The sequence below is a fragment of the Sceloporus occidentalis genome, unplaced genomic scaffold (assembly GCF_023333645.1).
Source record: "Sceloporus occidentalis isolate IW3139 unplaced genomic scaffold, rSceOcc1.0.p SCAF_3, whole genome shotgun sequence".
In the NCBI taxonomy this organism is placed as follows: domain Eukaryota; kingdom Metazoa; phylum Chordata; class Lepidosauria; order Squamata; family Phrynosomatidae; genus Sceloporus; species Sceloporus occidentalis.
In genome coordinates, this window is record NW_028316983.1 from 126,105,718 (window position 1) to 126,130,692 (window position 24,975).

Consider the following 24,975-nt stretch of genomic DNA (forward strand, 5'->3'; position numbering starts at 1 on the left):
TTGCATTCCTGAAATAACATATTAAATATGTTTGACAAAGGGACAATTGAACTCAGATACCCTTCCCCAGTTTATGATAGATGTTTTTTTCCACAAACAGAAAAGACACCTGTGTAAGCTTATAATAACTTGATTCATTACAAAACCCATGTGTAAGAAATGTCCACAAGCTAGTTATTGATCAATAACAATTGTTCACTTGGCTAACCCTATAAGGAAACTGTGAATAATGGAACACTGATATTAGACTGCTGTTCCTCCAAAGTAGAGGTGCTATCACCTATTTATTTTGCCTCCACACCTGACAAAATAGATACAAGAGAATAAGCAAATATAACTTTGACATGAAATGTAGACACATTTGGAATGTTAACACTGGGACACCATTGTTGATGCAAATCCATTTGTCAAATACTGTACTGCTTGCATTTCATTGCTTTTATTCTGCCAAAGAGTCATATGGCTAATCTTCTGGAATATCTTTTGATATCGTAATTTTCTGTGCAAGGATCATATTGATGATACATATTGTGTGTGCCTCAGAAAGTTTTGCTGAGTATGCTTCTAAATGGGATTTTATTTTGTGGGCTATGTCAGGATATGTCCATCTTGTCCTTAAAGACCAGTATCACATTGTCCTTTTTTGGGAAAGTTGTTTCAGGGGGCAGCTGCTCTTGGGTTATACAGATTTTCTAGATCCATTTCAAATAGAAGTCTGGCCTAGATGAAACAAAAATGCTGATAGGAGTGGACAGGAGGAGGAGGCGAAAGAACAATCTGATGAATCTAGTAGCTCTGTTCTCCAATGGACTATCCTATCTAGGGAACTAGGTGTAAATTTTGGAGGTATTTCTGGACATGCGGATAATGTAGGTACGGTGGGCCCTCGGTATTGCTGGGGTAGCCATCCACAGATTTGAGCATCTGCGATTGGCCCTGCCACATTATCATCAATGGTGGTAGTGTGTGCATGCAGCCATGCTGATGTGGCCATGCACATGTCAGCGTCTATCGATACAGAGGACTGATTGTCCTCTGATATGGATATTTTAGTAAACTTCATTTTGGTCTACTGTAATGTTCTGCATGTGGGTGCTTTTCAAAATGGTTCCAAGATGGGACAGGCAAGCAATTTACCTTTATGAGGGAGCTATCCTCATCAAAACCACAGCTGACAATCTGTTTCAGAGCACAATTCAAAGTGCTGATTTTAACCTTGAAAACCATAAATGGTCTTGTTCCTGTTTCTGGATCAGCTACTCTTTCCACAAAGAAATAGTGGCTGGAATCCTGCATGGCACAGTGTAGCAAAGTAGTTCTGAATCCAGAACTACACTATATCTGTGTACACTATAACATCTTTAACTCCCTCCCCCCCAATATGGTTTTTAACACCTTGCCTAATGAAGAAGCCAGTGGAGCTTTGAAAGCTTGCAACATGTAATTGTGCATTTTGGTTGGCCCCATAAAGGTATTGTTTGGTGGATTTTTTATTTACACTATATCTGGCCACTGAACAAAGGGGTCCTCTGGAGGTCTCAGGAGATTTTGTAATCATTTCACATTGGGGGACTTAGGGGATGTAGCCACTTCTCCAACTTCTTCACTCTCCATCAAGCACAGAATGGCTGTGGGTAAGGAAAGCAGTGGTTTAACAGTTAAGTCAGATGGGGAATATGGTCATTGTGGAGGAAGGAAATTCAATTTCTGTAACAACACCACAATTATACTCGCAGGCATAAGGTGGACTTTCATCCACATAAGCACTAAGAGGATGCCAGCTAATAATTCCCACATAAGATGGGGGGTGAGTATTTTCTGTGGAAGCCCCACAATGACTCTTCTTTGCCAGAGAAACCTCTCAGAACAACCCAATTTTTACTGGTAGAGGGTTGGCAAAGATTGTTTTGTTTCAACATACCTCTATGACTATTCTAGAGCAGTAAAGACAACTGGCACGTCATTTCTGAAACCTGTCATACATCTTTGTAATATTTTGCCCTGCTGCTCATCTGTATGCGACATTATATGCTGTTTACTTATTTAAAACTCTTTGTTGACAGAGAGCTTCATGTAACCATCTAAGTAAGGTTTCAAAAATATCTTGGCACACTGATGAAGAGCTGCTCTGTACTTTACCTCTACCTTACCCTGCTATCTATCATCCATCCATCCATCCATCCATCCATCCATCCATCCATCTATCCAACACAGCAAATACAGACACTATGGATATAGGCACATCTCCATGTCTAGGCAACTCAGTTAGATTCTCAGGAATTCGCCTGAAGTAGTTGTTGTCCACATTTTGACTGTCTGCTGCAAGAAACACTGATATTCCCAGTATACCTGAGAACATGTTTGCAAGTGAAATATGGATGCCAGTAGCTCCTTACAGTGCAGTTCTCCCATCTCTTGCAGAAATCCACTGGGCTTCGACTTTGAAGATACTGGTGCTTAAAGAAAGGCCTACGATACCCATAGTGGATGTGTTTGTTATGGAAAAATACTAAAGTAATACTGTTCTTTACAACAGTACAGTTGGGCCTCCATCTCCATGGATTTTTTTATCCACAGATTCAACCATCCATGGCTTGAAAATATTTTTAAAAATTAAGTTCCAATAAGCAAACCTTAATTTTGCTACTTTATATAAAGGAAATCATTTTATTCTGCCATTGGATATACTGTAATGGGTCTTGAGCATCCATGGATTCTGGTATCCATGGGTGATCCTGGAACCAAAAACCAGCAGATACCAAGGGCCCACTGTGTGAGAGTCTCTTTCTCTCTCTCTCTCTCTCTGTATATTCCAAAAAGCAAGCCTTGATTTTGCCATTTGATATAAGGGACACCATTCCACTATGGCATTGTATTTCATGGGACTTGAGCATCCACGATTCTGGTATCCATGGGAGGATCCTGGAACCAAACCCCAGAGGATAGCAAGGTATGAAGCTGTGAGAGATGGGAGTCCCAACCCCGTCTCCCTGCTCCGAAGGCACTGTTGGGTGACCATGGTCCAGAAAGCCCTCCCAAGGAGGCTCCGTGGTGGATGAGAAGCTGCTTCTGAGGGTCCTGGAAGGGGAAGGGGGCCACTGACAGGCAGTACTTCCCCTCCTTGGTCTCCTCCTGCCACTGGCCAGAGCAAGCTAGAGACGGGCAGCAGAGGCAACCAAGCAGGGCCTCCTCCTCCTCTATCCTCTCCCTGACCAGGGGCAGCCAGGCACTGAAGAGAAGGAGGCCCAGCCTTGCCTTCCCAACTTCTTTTTGGTGAGTTGGTTTGGGTTATGTGGCCATGTTCTATTTGTCCTTTATATTGTTGGTCTGCTGCTTACTTTGTTTTTATTGTATACGAATTAGTATTATTTTAGAAACATCTTCATCATGTAATGTTGTTTGTCATTAGATTGTAGGCTGCTTGGCAGGTTTTTATTCTTTCATTATATTATTTGACTCTTACTATGCTGTGCAAATGTTACAGTGCTCTATAAATAAATGTTAATGATGATGATAATAATAATATAAGCAATAAACTCTCCTAGAACATGGTCACATAGCCCAAACAAACCCACAAAAACTATGGCTGGGTGACTGGGATGAAGAGGTCTAGGAATGGCCTTGCTCTGGCTCTGTCTTCCCTGTTTGGGCAAAGAAGGCTCCCTGCCTCAGCTGCCCAGGGATGAAAAGGTCCCAGAAATGCTTCTTTGTGGGTTTGTTCAGGCTATGTGGCTATGTGGCCATGTTCTACAAAGGTTTCTTCATTATACACTAAGAAAGTCTCCTAGAACATGGCCACAGAGCCTGAACAAACCCACCAGAAACTATGGCTCTATACAGACAGGCCAAAATAAAGCTGCTTCAAGTCACTTTGGAGGTATGGTGTTTCAATGACACATGCATCCTAAGAGTCCAGAAGCCACACCAAAGCCACGCTCTGGTCCTAAGGACTAGAGTGCAGCTTTGGTACAGCTTCCAGACTCTTAGGACGCATGCATCACTGAAACACCATACCTCCAAAGTGACTCGAAGCAACTTTATTTTGGCCTGTCTGCATCAGGCCTATGGCTGGGTCATTGGGATGAAGGGGTTCAGGAATGGTTTTTTTGTGGGTTTGTTTGGCCTATGTGGCCATGTTCTAGGAGAGTTTCTTTGTATTATTAGTAATAATGTTTATTTATAGAGCGCTGTAAAGTGTGCACAGTGCTTTACATAGTAAGGAGTCACATAAAATAAGAAAAGACTAAAAACCTGCCAAGCGGCCTACAATCAGAACGACGTTGCATGATGAAAATGTCTCTCAAATAATGCTAATTCGTATACAATAAGAACAAAGTAAGCAGCATGAAGGGGGCCCAGGAATGGCTTTTTGGTTCTATAGATGATGATGATGATGATGATGATGATGATGATATAAGGAATAAACTCTCCTAGAACATGGCCACAGAGCCTGAACAACCCCACAGAAAACAAGGGCTGAGTGACTGGGATGAAGGGGTCCCAGAAATGTGTTTTTTTGGTGGGCTTGTTCATACTATGCGGCCATGTTCGAGAAGAGTTTCTTCCTGATGTTTCGCCCGCATCTGTGGCTGACAAAACGTCAGGACGAAACTCTTCTAGAACATGGCCGCATAGCCCAAAAAACCCACAGAAAACTACGGATGCCGGCCACGAAAGCCTTCGACTTCACATTTGTCCCTTACGTTGTCAATCTGCTGCTTACGTATTTGACCCTTGCTTTACAGTGCTCTCTAAATGAATGTTAATATTAACAACAACAACAATGGATGATGATGATGATGATAATAATAATATAAGGCAGAAAGTCTCCTAGTACAAGGCCACATAATAGCTGGAACAAGCCCACAGGAAACGATGGCTGGGTGATGGGGATGAAGGGGTCCAGGGATGGCCTTGCTCTGCTGGGGGCTATAGGTGTGGCTATGGCTATCATGGCTATGGCAGTGGGGCACACTCCCTCAATGGAGAGTGGTGGGGTCTCCTTCCTTGGAGGTCTTTAAGCAGAGGCTGGATGGCCATCTGTCAATGGGGATGCTTTGATGGGGAGTTCCTGCATGGCAGAATGAGGTTGGACTGGATCAGGGCCCTTGTGGTCTCTTCCAACTCTGTGATTCTATGAATGGCTGTCTATGTCTATGGCGATGGGTATGGCTCTAGGTATGGTGGCTATGTCTGTATCCATGGCCCTGGGGCCAAGGCCTGCCCTCCTACATACATGCCGAGGTCGCTGTAGGTGTTGTAGAACTCCATGTGGTTGCAGGCCTGGATCCACCCGACCACCCAGGTGTGCCTGCGGGCGATGGGCGGCATGAGGACGCGGGCGGCGGCGCGGAAGTAGGGCGTGCGGTAGCGGAGGACGATGGGCGAGCTCTCCTCGATGGCCGTGGCCCCGGGCTCGATGCAGGCCGAGACGTCGTAGACCACGATGTTCTCCCGCCGCACCCGCGCCTTGCACGCCGCCACGCTCTGCAGGCACCCCATGGCTCCCCCGAGGAACCATCGCCCCCGCCGCCTCCCCTACCGGAGGGCCCCCGCCGCCACCACGCCTCCGCCCCGGAGCAGGAGCAAGGCAGCAGGAGCAGGAACAAGGTGCCCCATGGATGCTCTCGCTCTCGCTCGCTCGCTCGCTCGCTCTGGGTGTGCGCCTGCGTAGACGGAGAGCGAGTGTCCGCAGGGAATGGCGCGGGGAGTGTGGGAGAAGAAGGGCTCGCTCTTCCTCTGCATGCAGACACACGCCAGAGGTAACCCGGTTTGGGACCGCTTTCATTCGTTCTATGGCTCTTTGCTATGGAATTCTGGGAGTTGGAGTTTGTTGTGGGGCCCAGAGCGGAGCTCCGCTCCGCTCTGGGCCCCACAACAAACTCCAGCTCCCAGAATTCCATAGCAAAGAGCCAAATAGTCCCTCCATTAATACTGTCTGTCAGGTTTGCTTTGATTGAGAGTTCCTGCATGGCAGAATGGGGTGGACTGGATGGCCCTTGGGGCCTCTCCCAACTCTAGGATCCTCTCTAGGAATCTCTAGGTCCTCCAGTGCAACTCTATGGTCCACAGCTACCAAACATTGGCCATAGAGTTATGCCACAGGAGCTACAAAGGCCTAGCAGAGTGTCCTCTCTAGGGATCTCTCCGGTGCAACTCTATGGTCCACAGCTACCGAACATTGACCATAGAGTTATGCCACAGGAGCTACAAAGGCCTAGCAGAGTGTCTTCTCTAGGGATCTCTAGGTCCTCCAGCGCAACTCTATGGTCCACACCTACTAGACATTGGCCATAGAGTTATGCCACAGGAGCTACAAAGGCCTAGCAGAGTGTCCTCTCTAGGAATCTCTAGGTCCTCCAGTGCAACTCTGTGGTCCACAGCTACCAGACATCGACCATAGAATTATGCCGCAGGAGCTACAAAGGCCTAGCAATGTGTCCTCTCTAGGGATCTCTAGGTCCTCCGGTGCAACTCTGTGGTCCACAGCTACCAGACATTGACCATAGAGTTATGCCACAGGAGCTACAAAGGCCTAGCAGAGTGTCCTCTCTAGGGATCTCTCCGGTGCAACTCTATGGTCCAGAGCTACCAGACATTGGCCATAGAGTTATGCCGCAGGAGCTACAAAGGCCTAGCAGAGTGTCCTCTCTAGGGATCTCTAGGTCCTCCGGTGCAACTCTGTGGTCCACAGCTACCAGACATTGACCATAGAGTTATGCCACAGGAGCTACAAAGGCCTAGCAGAGTGTCCTCTCTAGGGATCTCTCCGGTGCAACTCTATGGTCCACAGCTACCAGACATTGACCATAGAGTTATGCCGCAGGAGCTACAAAGGCCTAGCAGAGTGTCCTCTCTAGGGATCTCTAGGTCCTCCAGTGCAACTCTATGGTCCACACCTACCAGACATTGGCCATAGAGTTATGCCGCAGGAGCTACAAAGGCCTAGCAGAGTGTTCTCTCTAGGGATCTCTAGGTCCTCCGGTGCAACTCTATGGTCAACACCTACCAGACATTGACCATAGAGTTATGCCGCATGAGCTACAAAGGCCTAGCAGAGTGTCCTCTCTAGGGATATCTAGGTCCTCCGGTGCAACTCTGCAGTCAATGCCTGACAAGCACTGACCATAGAACTGCCCTGGAGAAGCTACAAAGGCCTAGCGGAGCATTCTCTCTAGGAATCTCTAGGCCCTTCAGTGCAACATTTAGTTAAAGTTGACCATAGAGTTGCACTGGAGGACCTAGATACTCCTAGAGAGAACATACTAATCAAATCAGAGAACTCTCCTGTAGAAATGGACTGAGCCCAAAGGGACCCTCAGCCTTTGCCACAGCTGCTGGCGAAACGTCATTCAATCCTGTGATAGAGGTGACATATCAATAACATTTATTATTATTATTACTACTACTACTACTACTACTACTAAATTCTTCTAGAACATGGCCACATACCCCAAACAAACCTACAAACAAACTAGCCACGTAAGCCCTCAACTTCAGCTGTCGGTGGGAAAGAGCCACCTGAAGGTAACAGATTCCTATTTCTCTTAACTATAGAGGCAACTAAAGCTTCCTTGGCAGTGTCAGTCAAGTCCACACACAAGTGTGTCACCGCTTTTAAGGGCCTTGGCTCCATGCTCTGGAATTCTGGGAATTGGACTTTCTTAATGGGACCAGAGCGGAGCTTCAGCTCTGGTCCAAAGAGATGCAGCCAGGCTGTTAAGTGAAGCTGGTGCAACTTACTTATTGTAACAGCTCATAGAATACTTGAGTTGGGAGAGACCACAAGGGCCATCCAGTCCCACCCCATTCTGCCATGCTGGAACTTGCAATCAGAGCACCCCAACAGATGGCCATCCAGCCTCTGTTTAAAGACCTCCAAGGAAGGAGACTCTGAGGGAGTGTGTTCCACTGTCAAACAGCCCTTACTGTCAGGAAGTTCCTCCAAATGTTGAGGTGGAATCTCTTTTCCTGTAGCTTGTATCCATTGCTCTTGCTCCATCTTCAATGTGACACCCCTTCAAATACTTAAATACAGCTCCATTGGCTGCCAGTCTGTTTCCCGGCACAATTCGAAGTGTTGGTTTTGACCTATAAAGCCTATACAGCTTGGGTCCAGGCTATTTGAAGGACCATATCTCCCTGTATGAGCCCCACAGAGTATTGAGATCATCTGGAGATGCCCTTCTCTCTGCCCCACCACCCTCTTAGGTACATTTGGTGGGAACAAGAGAGAGGGCCTTCTCAGTGGCTGCTCCCAAGCTTTAGAAATCCCTCCCTAGCAAGGCCAGGATGGCTCCATCCCTGCTCTCCTTCCAGCATAATAATAATAATAATAATAATAATAAATTTATATTCCACTTTTTCCTGAAGGAAGCAAGGCGGACATAAAACAAAACGACAATAAAATGCAAATTACAATAAAATCACATTTTCAAATAATCCCTTACCCCACCTCCTCTTCACATATTGATATAGATGCTGTTTTGTTTTTGTTTCAAGAGTTTTTAAATTTTAATAATGTAATGTTTTTAATTGTTTGAATTGTTTAATTGTTTTTTAGCTTTGTATTTTTAATGTTTTATACTGTTTTAATTTAGACTGTTTTAAATTTGTTAGCCACCTTGAGTCCCTGTTCTGGGAGGAAGGTATGATACAAAGAAACATAATAATAATAATAATAATAATAATAATAATAATAATGGGGCGCTTCCTCACCCTTCAGCATCCTCCACTCAGCAGGAAACAACCAAAAGATGGACTGAAGTGAAGCAGCAGGAAAGTATGGGCCTATCCACCCAGGAGCTCCTAGGCTGGGAAGGCCTTGGGAAGAAGAGCTGCCACATGGAGAAAATGGCTCCTAGTGGCTTTTGGACTTTCCCCCTATTAGCTCCTTACATTTTTGAGGAAAGATAAAGCAGAAGAGAGTGACCAAACTGATGAACCATGCCCTGTGAGGAGAGTCTATAGGGGGCTGGGGATGTTTAGCCTGGAGAAGAGACATGATAGCCCTGTTTAAGCATTTGAAGGGGTGAGGAAGGAGCAAGCTTGTTTTCTGCTGCTCCAGAGAATAAGACCTGGAACAACAATGGATGCAAGCTACAGGAAAAGAGATTCCACCTCAACTTTAGGAGGAACTTCCTAACAGTAAGAGCTGTTCAACAGGGGAACACCGGGTTATTTCTCCAGTATGGATGCAGCCCTCAGAGTGTAGTGGAGGCTCCTTCCCTGGAGGTCCTTAAACAGAGGCTGGATGGCCATCTCTCGGGAGTGCTTTGATTGAGAGTTCCTGCATGGCAGAAGGGGGGTTGGACTGGATGGCCCTTGCGGTCTCTTTCAAAACTAATGTTGCCAAAGATGCTGGTTGAGATTCTGTGTTTTCAGAAAATAATGGTTTAATTATAGAGACAGGGTTGTTTCCACCTTAATTGTCCAATAATTAGCTTACCTGTTACCTTGTCAGAAAATGTATTTAACCCCAATTGGTTACAATATTTGTCCTTTGGTATTTGGGAGATGCATTTGCATTTTCAGCAAAGGCACAAAATCCTGCAATCATCTGGATGTAAATCCCATAGAATAATACATTTGGGCTGCCTCGAACCAGTTCACGTTCATTTTTAACTTGATTATCTTAAGCAGGAAGCCGGTACAGCAGTGTGGTGTATGGCATATACTGAATAATAAGAACTGCCATGTTGGGTCAGGCCACAGGCTGACTTGGGCTGCATCCACACTGGAGAAATAACCCGATTTGGCACTGCTTTAACTGCCCTGGCTCAAGGCCCAGAGCAGGCTCACAAAAAACTCCAACTCCCAAACCGGGTTATTTCTCCAGTGTGGATGCAGTGCTGGTCCAGTGCTCTGTTCACACAGTGGCCAACCATTTGTCCATGGGAATCCCACCACACAAAGAATAAAGAAATAATAAAAAATAGCATGGGATGTCTTAGCTTTGAAATCCATTGGATGACCTTAGCTCCCAGGTGGGGTATACATTAAAAAGGGGGGTGGGGGAAGGGTAAAATTTCCTCTGTGTGCTCTAGTTTTAATTCTTTTTTTAAGTGTGGGATGCTGAGATATAATTTTATATGGGGGTGTTTTAACTTGCTATTAGCCGCTTTGATTGTTTTACTGCAGAAAAGCGGAATAAAAATAAAAGTTGTATTTTATTTATTATTTAGCTCACAAGGCTATATGAGCATCAAATAGGATAGCCTTCTTGTCTGAGCATGCTACCCTGGGTTTAAGAACAGGTAGGTGGATGGGAGGCTACATTGTCTGCCTGTGTTTCATGCATCTTCTAGTAGTTTTGCAGGCTACATTTTAAAATATTTACCCCCATAGTCTTTCCAGCATGTGTTACACTGAGTAGTGTGGCAGATGCTGCAATTATGCACTAAAGCCTAGTACTTTTCCTTTGAATCATCCCAATCTCAAGGGCTTAATTGTGGGCTTTAGCAGTGGGAATGTTTTGTTTTAGTCATCTACGAGCAGATCAAGGGTTCCCCTGCGAGGAACATACTGTCATGTTTGCATTCTCCCTTGCTGTTGATCTGAAGTGGCAGGAGCAGAGGGAAGCGTTTTGTTGGACTGTTCCACAAACCCCACTGGCTGTGCGGTGTCAGCACTTGGCAGTAGTCCTGGTGCTTGGACTACAGTGCACATTCTGTGAATCCAGGGAATACCAGGGCACTCGGTCTCTAAAAGGTTTGCCATCACTGTGAACCAGTATTGTCGCAAAATCAGTGGCATACCCACACCTGGTGTCACCTGGTAAGAGGGCTTTCAGGGAACAGCAGCTAAAAGGGCAGACTCAGCCCCATCCTTCACAGTGGTGGTAGAGGTCTCCTTGTGAGAAGGCCTCCACCACTGCAGCAAAGCACAGCAAGGAGAGGGCCGAACTGAGTGTTACCCCTCTTCTGGGGTGTCACCCAGTGCAGTGTGCACCCCTCACACACCCCTTATGACACCACTGCTTGAAACCAACCTAAGAGAAGAAGCCAGGAAGAAGCACCAGGGCTCCTAGAAGTGGGTGGTAAGGTAGATTGCTCTTAGTGCTTGTTGCCAGCATGGACCAGAAGATTCACTGTGAAAAAAGAAAAAGGTATGCCAAGTATACAGCTAATGAAAGCACTCTTGTGGCCTCACCATTGCAACCAACTGAAGGCCTTGATTTTCTGGCTACCTGCAGTGAAACTACCCTTTAACCTCTGTAATGCAGTTTAACAACCCATCCAACTTATTGTAATGAATATTGAGGGAATCCAATTAGGAGTGGGAAGAAAGCAAGGCAAGAGACTAAGGTTAAACTAAAAACAAATTTGGATTTTACTAATGGATTCCACCTCAACATTACGAGGAACCTCCTTACAGTAAGGGCTGTTCGACAGTGGAACACACTCCCTTGGAGCGTGGTGGAGTCTCCCTCCTTGGAGGTCTTTAAGCAGAGGCTGGATGACCATCTGTCAGGTATGCTTTGATTCAGAGTTCCTGCATGGCAGGGGGATCGGACTGGATGGCCCCTGTGGTCTCTTCCAACTCTAAGGTTGTATGATTCTAATGGATTTGAAAAGTATCAGTTTAACAGTTGCCATGATGATATTTCATTTTATTTTATAATATTTTTATTCAAACACAAATATATCACTAATATAAAACACACATACAACCTATAACATACAACACACAAGGCTATAACAGTACAGATACTGCGGACGTTACAATTTGTTCAAAAATGTCTCTGTGGACTTCACCATATGAGGATTTTTATTCAAGAGAAAATAACCTAAATAATAAATAGACTATATACAGATATCTTTTAGTATTAGAGAAAAATGAATATAGAATAAAATCTATAGAAGAACTTCATTTTCAAAGAATAAAGATTCAGTGGTACTTGTACAGGCAATTATTTGAGTGATTTAAAATAGATAAGAAATTGTGTGGGTTTGGGATTGCAAGATTATAATTTGAAACAATTATTTTTTAAGGATGACCATTTAATAGCCAAAATGTACCAAATGCTCTTTAAAAATCAAAATGAAAGATCAGCAATTAAAGGAGTGTATGGTGAAAGGGCACAAAATATTAGTGGTATACAAATAGATCTTTGGGAATATGTGGGGAATAGGTCTGAAATTTACTTCAAGTTATTATATAAAAGAAAAAAATATATAAGATGATATATCATTAGTATTGAACTCCAAAAAAGATTTCTGAGATATATAAAGGTCCTTCTAATCTATGTTGGAAATGTCAGAGAAAAAAGAAGGGATTTTTTTATCACATGGTGGACGTATGAAAGAGGAAGAAGGAAAAAAAGGAGACATAAAGTGATGGAAGATATACTAAAATTTAAAATCCTACTGAGACCTGGTTATTTTTTTTCCCTTTGAATTTTGGAAGAACAAATGGAAAAGAAGAATGGGACGATCACACAATACATGGCAACAACAGCCAAATTGTTCTGTGCACAACATTGGAAGGGTTCAGATTGCAAAGCTTAATGACTTTAAAGAAATGGATAAATTAACTAATCTTATAAGAGAAGTAAATATGGAGTCTTTTAAAGTTGAATGGATATTAGTGATTGATTATTGGAAGAAGAAATGGGAAGATATATTTAGTTCAGGATTTGCAGAACAGTACAGATTTTTAAGTAATGTGTATTGCTATTATGGAGGGTATTAGAACCAATTTTCTGCAAAAACTGCTATAAATTTTCATGCACCTGTTTGCGAGACTGTTAAAAATGACTGCAAAGCCTCTTCAAAACCAAAGAGGCATACAGCTCATTTCAGATTTTGAACAACTGCTATTTTTTAATATTCAACCATGCAGGGGCACTGCATTCTGCATCAAAGTTGAGAGGGCATTCCTGGGTGCTTCCAGGAGAAATAACTTATCCTTTTCACTTCGGAACAAAGATGCTTTGTGGGGGAAGAGCTGTTAAAAATCCCCACATCCAGCCCTAGGGCCACACTTTCCCCTACTATTTTATTTTATTTTATTTTATTTATATCCCTCCTTTCTAATTTGGGATCCAAGGCAGCTTCAAGTATAAAACAAAATGCAACTAGAAGAGCATGTAACAGAAAAGTTTAAAAACCATTAAACAGACAATACTATTACAAGTTAAAGGCATTTTAAAACACGTTTAAATCATAAAGATCAAAGTCCAGCATACCCCATTAAAACATTTCCGAAAGTGAGCCTCTCTTATATAGTCCAGTTCCTCCACAACACCCATAGCTCCTGATTTATAGCACTTTCTTCCTTTTTTTAGCAATATTACACACACACACACACACACACACATCAATCTGTTTTCTAGCTTCATTTATATGCACTATTTTAAACCTTTGCTAATCTCTTAAGCATACAGAGGTGTGGAAGATTTTTTAAAATGTTTCTATTTATCATCTGAATATTGAGCACTAAAATTTTGATACAAACAATTCCCACCAAATTCAGTGGAAAGTTTTCTCTAGTGAGCATGTTTAGGACGGCAGTCTAGCTCTTTCCCTCTCCTTAAATTTCCACTTTCTAGCTTTTGCCTTTCAGAGCGAAAAATCAAGAATTTAGCGCATATTCTATTTAAGTGTAATTTGTACCAACAGGAAAGAGATCAGTATCTTTGGTCCCTATATCAAACGAACAATGTTTTGGGATACCCATGTCAGAATCTCTTACTTCATGAGTGGTCAAGATTTAGAAATATCTACTATTACAGCTCAGTTTCTATGTAAAGCAATACATTTGAGATCTGGATATGTGCAGATGATTGGTGTAAACTATAGGGGTGATGAAGAACTCTGATCTTTGATGTCCTGTCGTATTTTTCCTACCTTATGTATTATTTTACGTACCGTTGTTCTGAAGTTGTAACACTTTCATTTTATCTTATTCATTTCTGTATTTTGAACCTTATACATAGAGTTTTATAATCAGTTTTATAACTCTGCTTTACTTTTGAGTATTGCACTTATATTGTACTGTATTCATATGGTATTTTACTCATGTTTTATATATTTTATTGTTTTATTAGGTCCTTTGTAATTTCCTCAGAATTTCTATAGAATTTTATAGTGTGTTCTACTCTCTTTTGTACTATTTTGAGACGGCCTACAGGCTGATCAATAAACATTGTTGTTACTATCTTTGACTTTCTTCTGAGACTGAGAGAGTGTGATTTAGCCAAGTTCATCCAGGGGTTTCCATAGCTGAGCCTAGTTTCCAGACTTGTAAGTTCAAAACACACTGCAGAAAAAATCCAGTTTGAGACCACTTTAACTACCCTGGGTCAGGGCTAGGGAATCTTGGGAATTGTAGTTTATTGTGGCACCAGAGCTATCTGACAAAGAAGGCTAAATGTCTCAGAGAACTACAGGTCCCAGAATTTCCTAGCATTGAGGCAGGGCAGTTAAAGCAGTCTCAAACTGCATTATTTCTGCAGTGTGTTTTGGACCTCAGTCCAGTGTTCAAACCACTACATCACCATGCCACCAGTTACATGGTGGCCACCAGTTACATTTAACCCGTCAGAACCACAGACAACTGCCCCTTCATTCTGATCTGTATTTGGAACAAATGGTACTGCAAGATTTAGCCTTCAACATATTACATGGGACTGTCTAGGAAGGAAGCTAATGATCCTTGGGGCACCAGTTGTTATTTCATCACTCCTTCCTGGTGAAGGACATGGCCCAAGAAGATGGAGAAGAATGCTAGAAGTGAATAACTAATTTTGCAGATGGTGTCATCTTTTAAAAAATTGGCTTCTTAGACCATGGTCAGCACTTTCATGAAGAAGAACTTCTGGAAGAGATGGGTTGTACCTCAACAGCAGTTAAAATGTATTTCCTAGAAGTCTTGCAGACCTAACCCCAAGGTTTTAAACTGAGTTATGTTGGGGTGTGGAGAAAGTATTCCATAAAACGGGGACAGCAAGTGCATGTACCTTTTTTCCTCAGGGATTCTCTTTATGGTATAGAAAGTCCCAAGTGCTGCTAAAACTTCTGGTGTCTGAAGGAGTGCATTGCAGTCATCTGTGGACTAGAGTGTCAGGATCTGAAAATATTAACAATACATTCCTGCTCATCCGAGAAAGAGATGCCTGCGATGGTTGCAGTATAGGAAATCACCTTTCACAAGTTGATCCTGGAAATCCACCATATAGAGTCTAATGTTCAGAGAACTGCCAGCCCCCCCAGCCCCCCACTCCTGAAGGGATTACATACAAAGCTTGGTGAGTGGTGTTGGAACTAGATTGATGCCAGAAAACCCAGATGCCTCTGCACAAAATAGCCAATGGGGAAGTAGACAGGGCTCATCTGGTGTGCCCGATTAGCTGAAGCATCTGCTTGATCTAGTTTGGACAAAGGTTCAACCTTAAATAGGCAAGAGCAACAAGAGCTATGTTTCTAGATGCTCAAAAGATTATCTGTTTTATTTGTTTAAAACTCTGCTTACTTTCCTCATGCTGCCAGCCTCTTAAAAGGTGGAAGAAAATGCTTGGAGAGCTTCTTCTACTTACCCCCTGCTAAAGGAGAAAGGGATGCTGATGCCCAAAGGATGCTTTCCTGTTGAAGAAACTGAACTGACATCCTTCAAAACTTTTAAGAGCCACATCAAATGCACTATATTTTTTACGTGGGTCACATGCAACAAAACAAACACATTGTCATGCTCCCCCCAAAAGACCCCAACAGAGAAGAGGAATTCATCCCTGTGTAGTGAAGAGCTAACTATACCTGCATACTCAGAACCCTCATCAGTACAGATTTCCTGGATAGAAGTGACATGACTTCAGAACTGGATAAAGAGGATGGACGGACATACAGGCTCAAGAAAGGAAGGTCTCCTTGGAAATAGCAGCCCCCATAAGAACAAGGGGGCTTCTTGGGAGTATAGCTCTTATATTTGAGCCTTAGATGCAGCCGCATCTCAGTCTGTTATAACCAAACACTGTGGTGAAAACAATCTTGTTTCTGCGTTTCTTATTGTGAATTGATCTGATAGTGCCTAGCCCTTTAATATGTTCACGTTTCATTTTAGAATATCACACCTGACTTGTTGTCTTAAACTGGTTAAACTCTGGAGTGTTACTTCCCTTTAGCTTTGGCTCCGCTCACTTTGCTCCCTGGTAGGATTCTGGTTGATTTTTTAAATCCTGGTTCTGCTTTCTGGACATTTGCCTTGGATAACCTTTGATATACTGATATACTTGATATACTGGGTATGTCTTTGAACTGGTTGACGCTGCTACTGGAAAGCATATTTCCAGTAGAACCAGGATACAAATGTGCAGATTTCACATTGATCAGATGATGCAAAACCTGTATGGTTTTTTCCAAACAGAATTGCTACTACAGGTGTGCCTCGGTTAACAAAGTAGATGATTCTATTCTGATTCTACTCTGTTGGGGATGCTTTGATTGAGAGTTCCTGCATGGCAGGGGGTTGGACTGGATGGCCCTTGTGGTCCCTTCCAGTTCTGAGATTCTATGATTCTATGTGTTCCTGGGCACCATCTCTTTAACAGAAGCTTTGATTCTAGAGGCAGAAATAACATGGTTATTTATTAAGAACAGGGATAGGTTTGTATACAACAGTAAAGATAATCATGAACATGTTTCAGCAGACTTTATATTCAGAACTAAAGGTATGCACATGTGAAATGAAACTATGAGGTCAGATAAACATTGCATGAGTAAAAACACTGGGAATTTTCTAGAAACTACTGCAAGGCTTCTTCCAAAATGCATCCAGGGATTTTTCCCCCTCAACCAGCCTCTACTTTTCTAATAATTTCTGTTTTGGAGCCCAAACTTGTAGAACTATGCTTTTAAAAAATGTTAAGAAGCTGGTGAGACTTGTCTGTTCTTCCCTTTTCTCTCTTGTTTTGCTGTTCACACATGCTCAGTAAGGGATTCCAAAGGCAAAGTTGTTTACATTGCCTGCTTTTAAGAAGGTACACATGGCTACAGGTGCATTGTTTAGAGTAGGATACTGCCCTTTCCCTGCTCAAGCTTTATTGCATTGTTTACTACAGGCATACTACAGCAGCCCAACACCAAGGCTTTGTTTTTCACCAGCCTCCGAAGGGTGATTTTGCTACCAACCCCCCCCCCCCCCGGCCCCAGATAAACAGAGAACAGGGAGGAAAGAGAGAATAGGGAGATGTAAAACGACTTTTTAAGAACTTTCCCAGAGGCTTTGTTAATTGAGATATGTCTGTATATCTGCATGAAATCATCTTTCAAGCAGTAACTACCCAGACCTCTGGTATCTGTCACCATCTAGTGGTTACAGTGCTATTATTCGTTTTTATTTGCTAGACAGAAGGCCAAAGGATTTTGCTAAACATAAGTGAAGGATTACAACAAAATATGCAAGTACAGTGGTCCCTCTACATTTGCTGGGTTAGCGGTGAAGGACCCCCATGAATATGGGAAAACCGCAAATTAAAGAACCACTATTCTTTTTACAATACAGAACACCGTTCTAGGAATCTCCAGGTGCAACTAGAGGATCTACAAATGTCTTGAGCAGTGTCTTCTCTAGGAACCTCTAGTTTCTCCTGCACAACTCCATGGTTAACGTCTGGCAGAGTTGCGCCGGAAGACCTAGAGATCCCTAGAGTGAACATATTAATCCAAACCACAAATATTTAAATCTGCAAAAGTCAAAGCTGCAAATGTGGCGGGCCAGCTGTATGCAGGAGTCTCTGAATATATAAATTACTATTTATATATTGATATATGTCATTATTCAGGCAGACTCAGGAAACTACTGTAGTTATTCATGTCAGAGACTTGGAGATAGGTTTACTTTCCTCCCATAAAACCTGTACAGTGTTTTATTTCAGACAATGGTAATACAAACCCGCTTTGGAACATGTGATGTTATAAGGAATAGTCTTTTGTGGGCCATACATAGAGAATGCATTGAATCACCACAGGCAACTCTACATGTTTGCAGAACTGAGAAATTGCCTGTGGGAGTTAATGACAGATTAAACAAAACTTCTGCTTCACCAGCACAAAAATTGATAAACATCTTCATAATTTCATGGAATCTCTCTTATTCTGAATGGAGAAATTGTAGCTATCCCAATGTGAAGCAGTTAACACCTAAACAATGGGCATTCAGAGACATTTTAAAGAAATAAAACCTCAAAAAGAGTCTTAAACAGCAAAATAGCAATGTCAAAGTAGCGGAAAATGTGGCTGAAATTGCAAGTGAAACTTCAAATCAATGGCAGGTCAGTTAATCAGAAGAGACATATAGAAACATAGAATCACAGAGTTGGAAGAAACCCCAAGGGCCATCCAGTCCAACCCCCTGCCATACAGGAATACAGAATCAAAGCACCCCTGACAGATGACCATCCAGCCTCTGTTTAAAGACTTCCAAAGAAAGAGACTCCACTACACTCCAAGGGAGTGTATTCCACTGTCTAACAGCTCTTACTGTCAGGAAATTCTGATGGGAGGTGGAATCTCTTTTCCTGTAGCTTGCATCCATTGTTGCAGGTCTTATTCTCTGGAGCAGCAGAAAACAAGCTTGCTCCATCTTCAATATGACATCCCTTCAAATATTTAAACAGGGCTATCATATCACCTCTTAACCTTCGCTCCTCATAGAACATGGTTTCCAGAAGCCATTTTAGTCGCCCTCCTTTGGACATACTCCAGCTTAGTGAGAAGCCACCTTACCCTTGAAAGATAAGATAAATGAAGTGGCAGAGATGTTTTAAAGAACTGGCCAGTTAGCGAAGCCTTAGACTTTAGAGTAGGAGAATATGAAATCACTCACAGGATTGAATATGGATCTCGGAATGAAACCTCTTGAGAACTGCAAAATTATGGCTAAACTGTGAGTCCCAGGGAGTCTGTTGCAGGGCTAAATTTAACAAATTAACCCATCTTGGACAGAGTGGATGGTAGAACTTCTTCCAAATCTTCTTAAGTGACTGCTTTGCCTTCCCTCTTTCCCTGCTACCGTGCCCTGAGCTTAGTTCTACAGGCCTGGGGCAAGATAGCCGACTCACTCTAGGGTTGCTTTTACTTGCCTACCCATCGCAATCACATCAGGCCTGGTGTTTTGTTTCTCCGCCGCAGTGTAAATTGAGGGCTGGGAAATGGTGGAATCATACATGGGGTTGGTTCTTATTGAATTGAAGCAAAATTGCCAGGGCATACTGCTCTAATTAGTGTAGATGAATTACTTGTGCATGACGTGACATAGATATTAAGATACCTAGTCCCCACAAAGCCTCCCGCTTCCTGCATCCAGCATAGAATTTACCATAGTTACTCTGTACCCTTCTACAGAAAGACCATCAGCATATTACATTTCCTGAAGGAAAACTAGATCATATCTGGAGACATATGCTAAGAATGATCGGTCTCCAATTCTGGATTTCCACCCTGCAATGTTCCATGAAATGAAAGTAGGCGAAGTAACATTTGCTGAATGTCATTCAGTTTGGGCAGACAAAGGTATTAATGTAAACACTTCTTGAGAAGCACCAGGGACATTGTGATCCCCAGATCCTTCATTACCAATTGCTACTCTAGAGCAACCTGTGTCAGATGTCCAGATGCTCTTTGATGACCCTGCATTGAAGTCCTGAATATGTTGATTTGCAGTCTCTCTTATTACTGAAGCTGGGTTTTCATCCTCTGGCACTATGATCAAATCTTCAATAACATACTGTAAGTTGAATATCTTATTGTCTGCTTATGTTCAGGTGATGTTGCAGATGGACTTCTTGAGCTACAGCACCATTTTTTATTCTTTAGTGATATTAAATATTCAGCGTGTACTTGGTAGAGTTATAATTGGAGAGTAGTTAGGGGGCGGTGTGGAATAAGAGACTCCATTGAAGCAGTCACTGACTGAAGCACTGTTTTGACTTCCTCTTATCAAACAAACAAATTTATTGAATAGCCCGAGGGCCGTTTCAAAATACTCAAAATATAGTAATACAAGCAATGCCACACACACACATATATAAAATGTTAATATAGTGCACTAAGTGCAATAACCACAATATAATATATATCCGTATGAATAGCCTAAACATGCACAGGTATACAGACTATACAAATCTAAAAAACATACAATATGTACTGAAAGATATACAAATAAACAGGTAAGAATAAAAGTGTTTACACAATTGAACAGAAATGTGTAAAATAGTTACCATGGGAAGTAAAATAGAATTAAAATGGGAGGTAGAAATAACATAAAACATCCATCATCATATGTCAAATCTCTTCATCACCCTTACAGTTAACACCAATCATCCCCACATATCTAGATCTCGACAGTGATGCTTTGTGAAGGAACCGAGCTGTGGCAATAAATATTTTTGAATTCCACTCATAAAGTATGATATTCTGATGTGAGTATCCCAGAATATTGTTCGTTTAATATAGGGATCAAGGTATTGGTCTCTTTCCTGTTGGTACAGATTACATCTAAACAAAATGTGTGCTATATCCTCAATTTCGTGGTCATCACAAATCCAAATTTGTTCATTAATGATAATGATTGCCTCTAATTTACATAAGATTTTTTTTTTGTTCCTTACCAGGGAGAGTGCCAAACATCTGAGCAAGTTCTTCTTCATCCTCCATTGGGTCAGCTGATTTCTCTATCTTTCCTATTATTAAATCAAAAGTACTGTATCTCCAGAGCTTGTCTAGTACTGACCTTGGGGCTGATAAGATAGTCTGCTGGGTAAATAAATGCTGGTATGGACTCTGTAATTTGTGCCAGCCTACCTTGTAGGCTTTGTTTCCTCCTAAAGTTTAACAGAAGCCATAAACAACTATTGTGAAAAACACGTATGGGATTAATTTGAAATCCCCTCAGAATTTTTTTAAATTTAAAAATCAATGTAGGAAGAGTAGAATGTCTGAAAGTCAGTACGGTATTATTCTTATAAAACCACACCAACTGGGAAGCCAGGAAATTTTGATAAGTTCTTCATAGAAATTGTGATAAGGAGTATAGAACAGCTTGTCTGTTCTACCATCTGCCTTCATTAAGAGGATTAATTGCAAACAGGAGCAAAATCCTATGTCACTGTAGTATTAGCTCATCTCTAGACATAGGCGCGGTACATACTGCCAATAAGCGGTGTACCGGTGCCGGGGTTAGAGACCGTGTGGCAACTGCACGGTCCCTAACCCTAGTATGTGCAGGCGACGTAACAATGGCAGCGCCCTGTCTACACAGGTGCTGCCATTGTTACATAAGTGCCGCATGGCGCTTACATAACCAGTGCACCAGTGGCACACTGGTTATGCCACTCCTGCAGCTCAAAAAACCCCCCGTTTTTCCAGTTTTTTTCCTCCGTAGGGAAGCCATGCGGATTGGCAGCTGCGGCTTCCCTCTGGAGAAAATTAGGCTGCTATCAGGACGCCATTTACGTGCAGTCTGTCCCGCGCCATAGTATCTTGTGAAACATGCGAAGGATGATTATATTCTGGGACAGCTGATCTAGTAGCTGGATCCACAGGAGATTTGGTTATATGCTTCCCTGCCATGCACTTTCCCATTATAACCTTGAGTTCATCTATTTACAGTATGTGGTTTATATCTTGCAGTTGCAAGATAAATTCAATAAAGTGTTCTCTACCTACATAGGAGCCTGTGGCTTCACAAAGCAAGGAGACACGCTCGATTCCAAGGAAACATCTTCTTTGAATTGCAAATCGACATTAAATTTCCTTGAATTTGAAAATCCACCAGTGATCGCATGGCCAAAGGGGGAGGTGCCAGCTTGCAGATAGCCTTCCCTACTATCTGAACTAAGACCAGAAACACAAAATGCAGGCCTATGACTAACATCTTCAATTTCTTTCTCCTGTTTGCCTGATGAAGAAGCCAGTATGACCTTGCAACATGTAATTGTGCATTTTGGTTAACCCAATATCATTGTTTGGATGTTATTGGATTTGCTATATGGCCAATGCGGCTACCCCTAGATGTTTTTTGAGAGCCTTTTGTACATTTAAAAGTTATGTGACAACTGTGCCCATTCCTTGAGATGTCGGATATGGCCAGTGGTACATGCCTTGGTTACATCCTGTTTGGACTACTGTAACGCACCCTATGTGGGGCTGCCTTTAAGAGTGTTTAGAAACTGCAACTTGTCCAAAGAGCTGCAGCCAGGCTGTTAACTGGGGCAGGTTACAAAGACCACACAGTGCCTCTGTTGAAAGAGCTTCACTGGTTCCCAGTTTTTCCCCAGACACAATTCAAAGTGCTGGTTCTGACCTGTAAAGCCCTATATGGCTCAGGTACAGGCTATTTGGCAGATAGCATCTTGCTGTCGACTCTGAGATCCTCAGGAGAGGCCCTTCCCTTAGTCTCATCCCCATAACAAACATGATTGGTGGGGCTGCAAGAGGCATTTTCTATGGCTGCCCCTAGATTGTGGAATTCCTTTCATAGGGAGACCACTGGCAGGCTAAGACCTACCTGTACAGACAGGCTTTTAAAACAGATGGTTTTTAAAGAACAGACTGGGTGTTGTATTCTTTTAAATGTATTTTAAACACATTTATCTTTTAAACTATATTTTATTCTTTTATATGCAATCTGTTTTAATATTGTAATAATTTTAATTCTGTTTTAATGTGACACTTTTCTGTGTTTTTAATTGTACTGTCTTTAATGTTTTAATCTGCTCAGAGTCCCAGTTTTGGGGAAAGGTGGAATATAAATAATAAATAAATACATAATTTTGACCTGGGAGTCTCTTCATCAGCTGTTTGGCACATTTAGCTTGATAGGTGCAAACAGTCCTACCACCACAGAAAAACAATGCCACGGTGGAGTTATTAACATACAAACAAGTAATTTGGAACTAACGATCAAGTGAGCAACCATGCTCCTGTTGAGCAAATGGCCATATAGTAACAGCCATAGAGTTCTAATAACACGTCTCTCACGTCTGCTGTCTGCTTTCTGGACTTTTCTGAAATGCTGGTTTGGTTGTTGCTGTTCCCTGGAGCAAAAGGGAAATCTGCCCTGAGTAGGGTTGCCATAACCCGGCAGGGGGCGGGAATTTCCCGCTTTTGGACCGTCTGCATGGTCATGCCACGGTTTGGCGTTTGTCCCGGGTTTGCCCCGCTCCTGGGCTTTGTTATGGTGCTGCTGTGGCGGGGCCTTTGGCCGCTCTTGCGGCCGCCACTGCCGCCACCACCAATGCATCTGTCGCTGTGTGGCCTGCTGTGGCTGCTCCTCTGGTCGTCGTCGCCGCCACCAACGCGGCCTTAGCCGCCGCCGTGGTTCGGCTCCGCAAGCCGGGCCCTGTGCCCCGCGCGTCCACAGTCACAGTTCTGCGCGGGCGCGCATAGGGCTCTGTCGGAGGCTGGAGCACCTCCTATTGGCTGGCAGGCTGGCCAATAGCGGAACAGCCTGCCCACTGCTTCAGGAGTCTGTGTCTGCTGGCAGGGGGCGGGGCTGTTCCAGCTCTCTGACCCCATTGGCCACCCAGGTTAAAGAGGAGGAGCTCTCCTCTGTTTACTTCCTGCCCGCCACATGGGCCGGTGAGGGACTGAGGCGGCGGGCAGAGGAGGGCAGCGGGCAGCCCCCGCCGAAGCAGCCGCAGCAGCAGCAGCAAAAGCGGCAGAGGAGAGGACCAAAGGTACGCCTCTGGGCCAGGGGGGGATGTTTTCGGCTTCCCCCAGTGTGAGTCAGTTTGCAAAGGGACCTTCCATGTTTATTATTATCATCATCATCATCATCATCATCATCATCATCCAAAGACCTAGCTGTGTGAGTCAGTTTGCAAAGGGACCTTCCATGTTTATTATTATTATTATCATCATCATCATCATCATCATCATCATCATCCTCCAAAGACCTAGCTGTGTGAGTCAGTTTGCAAATGCCCAAATGTGCTTCGTGTGTGTTTTGGAATGGGGGAGGGGGGGTTGGCCAGAAAGGGAAGTACCTTTCTGCCATCTGTCTAGGAATAATGCCAAAATGTCCTCCATTTTGATCATGCCTAAGAAACATGCATTTATATTAACATTTTTTAAAAAATCATCAATTTTTTTCGCATGTCCTCCATTTTGTAGAAAACTTGTCCTACATTTGAAAATACTGCCCTACATTTGTCCCGGTTTGGAGGTCCTGACTTATGGCAACCCTAGCCCTGAGGAAACAATGGAAAAAAACCAAGAGTTAGCTTCAGCACTGAAAGGGTAGTAAAACAGAGACTCTTGTTCTAACTTGCCTTATTTTATGTACAAAACACTTTTTATTTTGTTTTCAAACATCTAGAAATGCAATTTGACTCTCTGCAAGTCAACTGAGTATGGGTCTTCTACATGCAAAACAGTGCTGGGTTCTGGTTTGGGAGAGTCAGAAGGCAATTGAATACTTCTGACTTTTGCTGCAGCCCTTAGTTTGTATGAAGATTTGGGATTAGAAATCTAACACGTTGTTAGTCTTACCCCGGATCCTGGAAGTTTTAAAATGAAAACGAGTTTTAAAAACAATTCCCAGAATCCCTGAACCAGTAAAGTTTATGCTGGATGGTAGATTCTAGGCTTTCAGTCCAAAATGTCATTTTTCCAAACATTGGTCCCATCATGTCACACCAGCAATTTTTGCACCAGGTGAACTGTCACTGTCTGATCGTTTAATGGATCTTAGGCCTGTTACAGACTGCCAAAATAAAGCTGCTTCGGGTCTCTTTGGAGGTATGCTGTTTAAATGATGCCTGCATCCTAAGAATCCGGAAGCTGCACCGAAGCTGCACTCCAGTGCTTAGGAATGGAGTGTGGCTTTGGCGCGACCTCCGGACTCTTAGGACCCATGCATCATTTAAATAGCATACCTCCAAAGAGACCCCAAGCAGCTTTATTTTGGCAGTCTGTAACAGGCCTTAGATTTTGAGAATCTCCCAGTTGCCACATGGCCAGAAGGAGCAGGGGCCCG

General features: G+C 43.0%; 2 protein-coding genes across 3 annotated transcripts in view; one reads left to right on the forward strand and one right to left on the reverse strand.

Annotated features, from left to right (window-relative positions):
* FAM78B (family with sequence similarity 78 member B) overlaps positions 1-5,502 on the reverse strand; it is a 31,592-nt gene extending 26,090 nt beyond the window's left edge. The window contains exon 1 of the mRNA XM_089516123.1: positions 5,237-5,502. Within this exon, the coding sequence (XP_089372249.1) occupies positions 5,237-5,502 (266 nt within the window). The remainder of the gene's footprint in view (positions 1-5,236) is intronic.
* Positions 5,503-5,743: 241 nt separating this feature from the next.
* Positions 5,744-24,975, forward strand: part of ALDH9A1 (aldehyde dehydrogenase 9 family member A1) — a 39,097-nt gene continuing 19,865 nt past the window's right edge. Inside the window, exon 1 of one of the 2 annotated variants that reach the window (XM_089516125.1) lies at positions 5,744-5,762. In XM_089516125.1, the coding sequence (XP_089372251.1) occupies positions 5,744-5,762 (19 nt within the window). Of the gene's footprint in view, positions 5,763-20,636; positions 20,655-24,975 lie in introns of those variants that run through there. The other variant, XM_089516126.1, reaches the window with a different exon arrangement.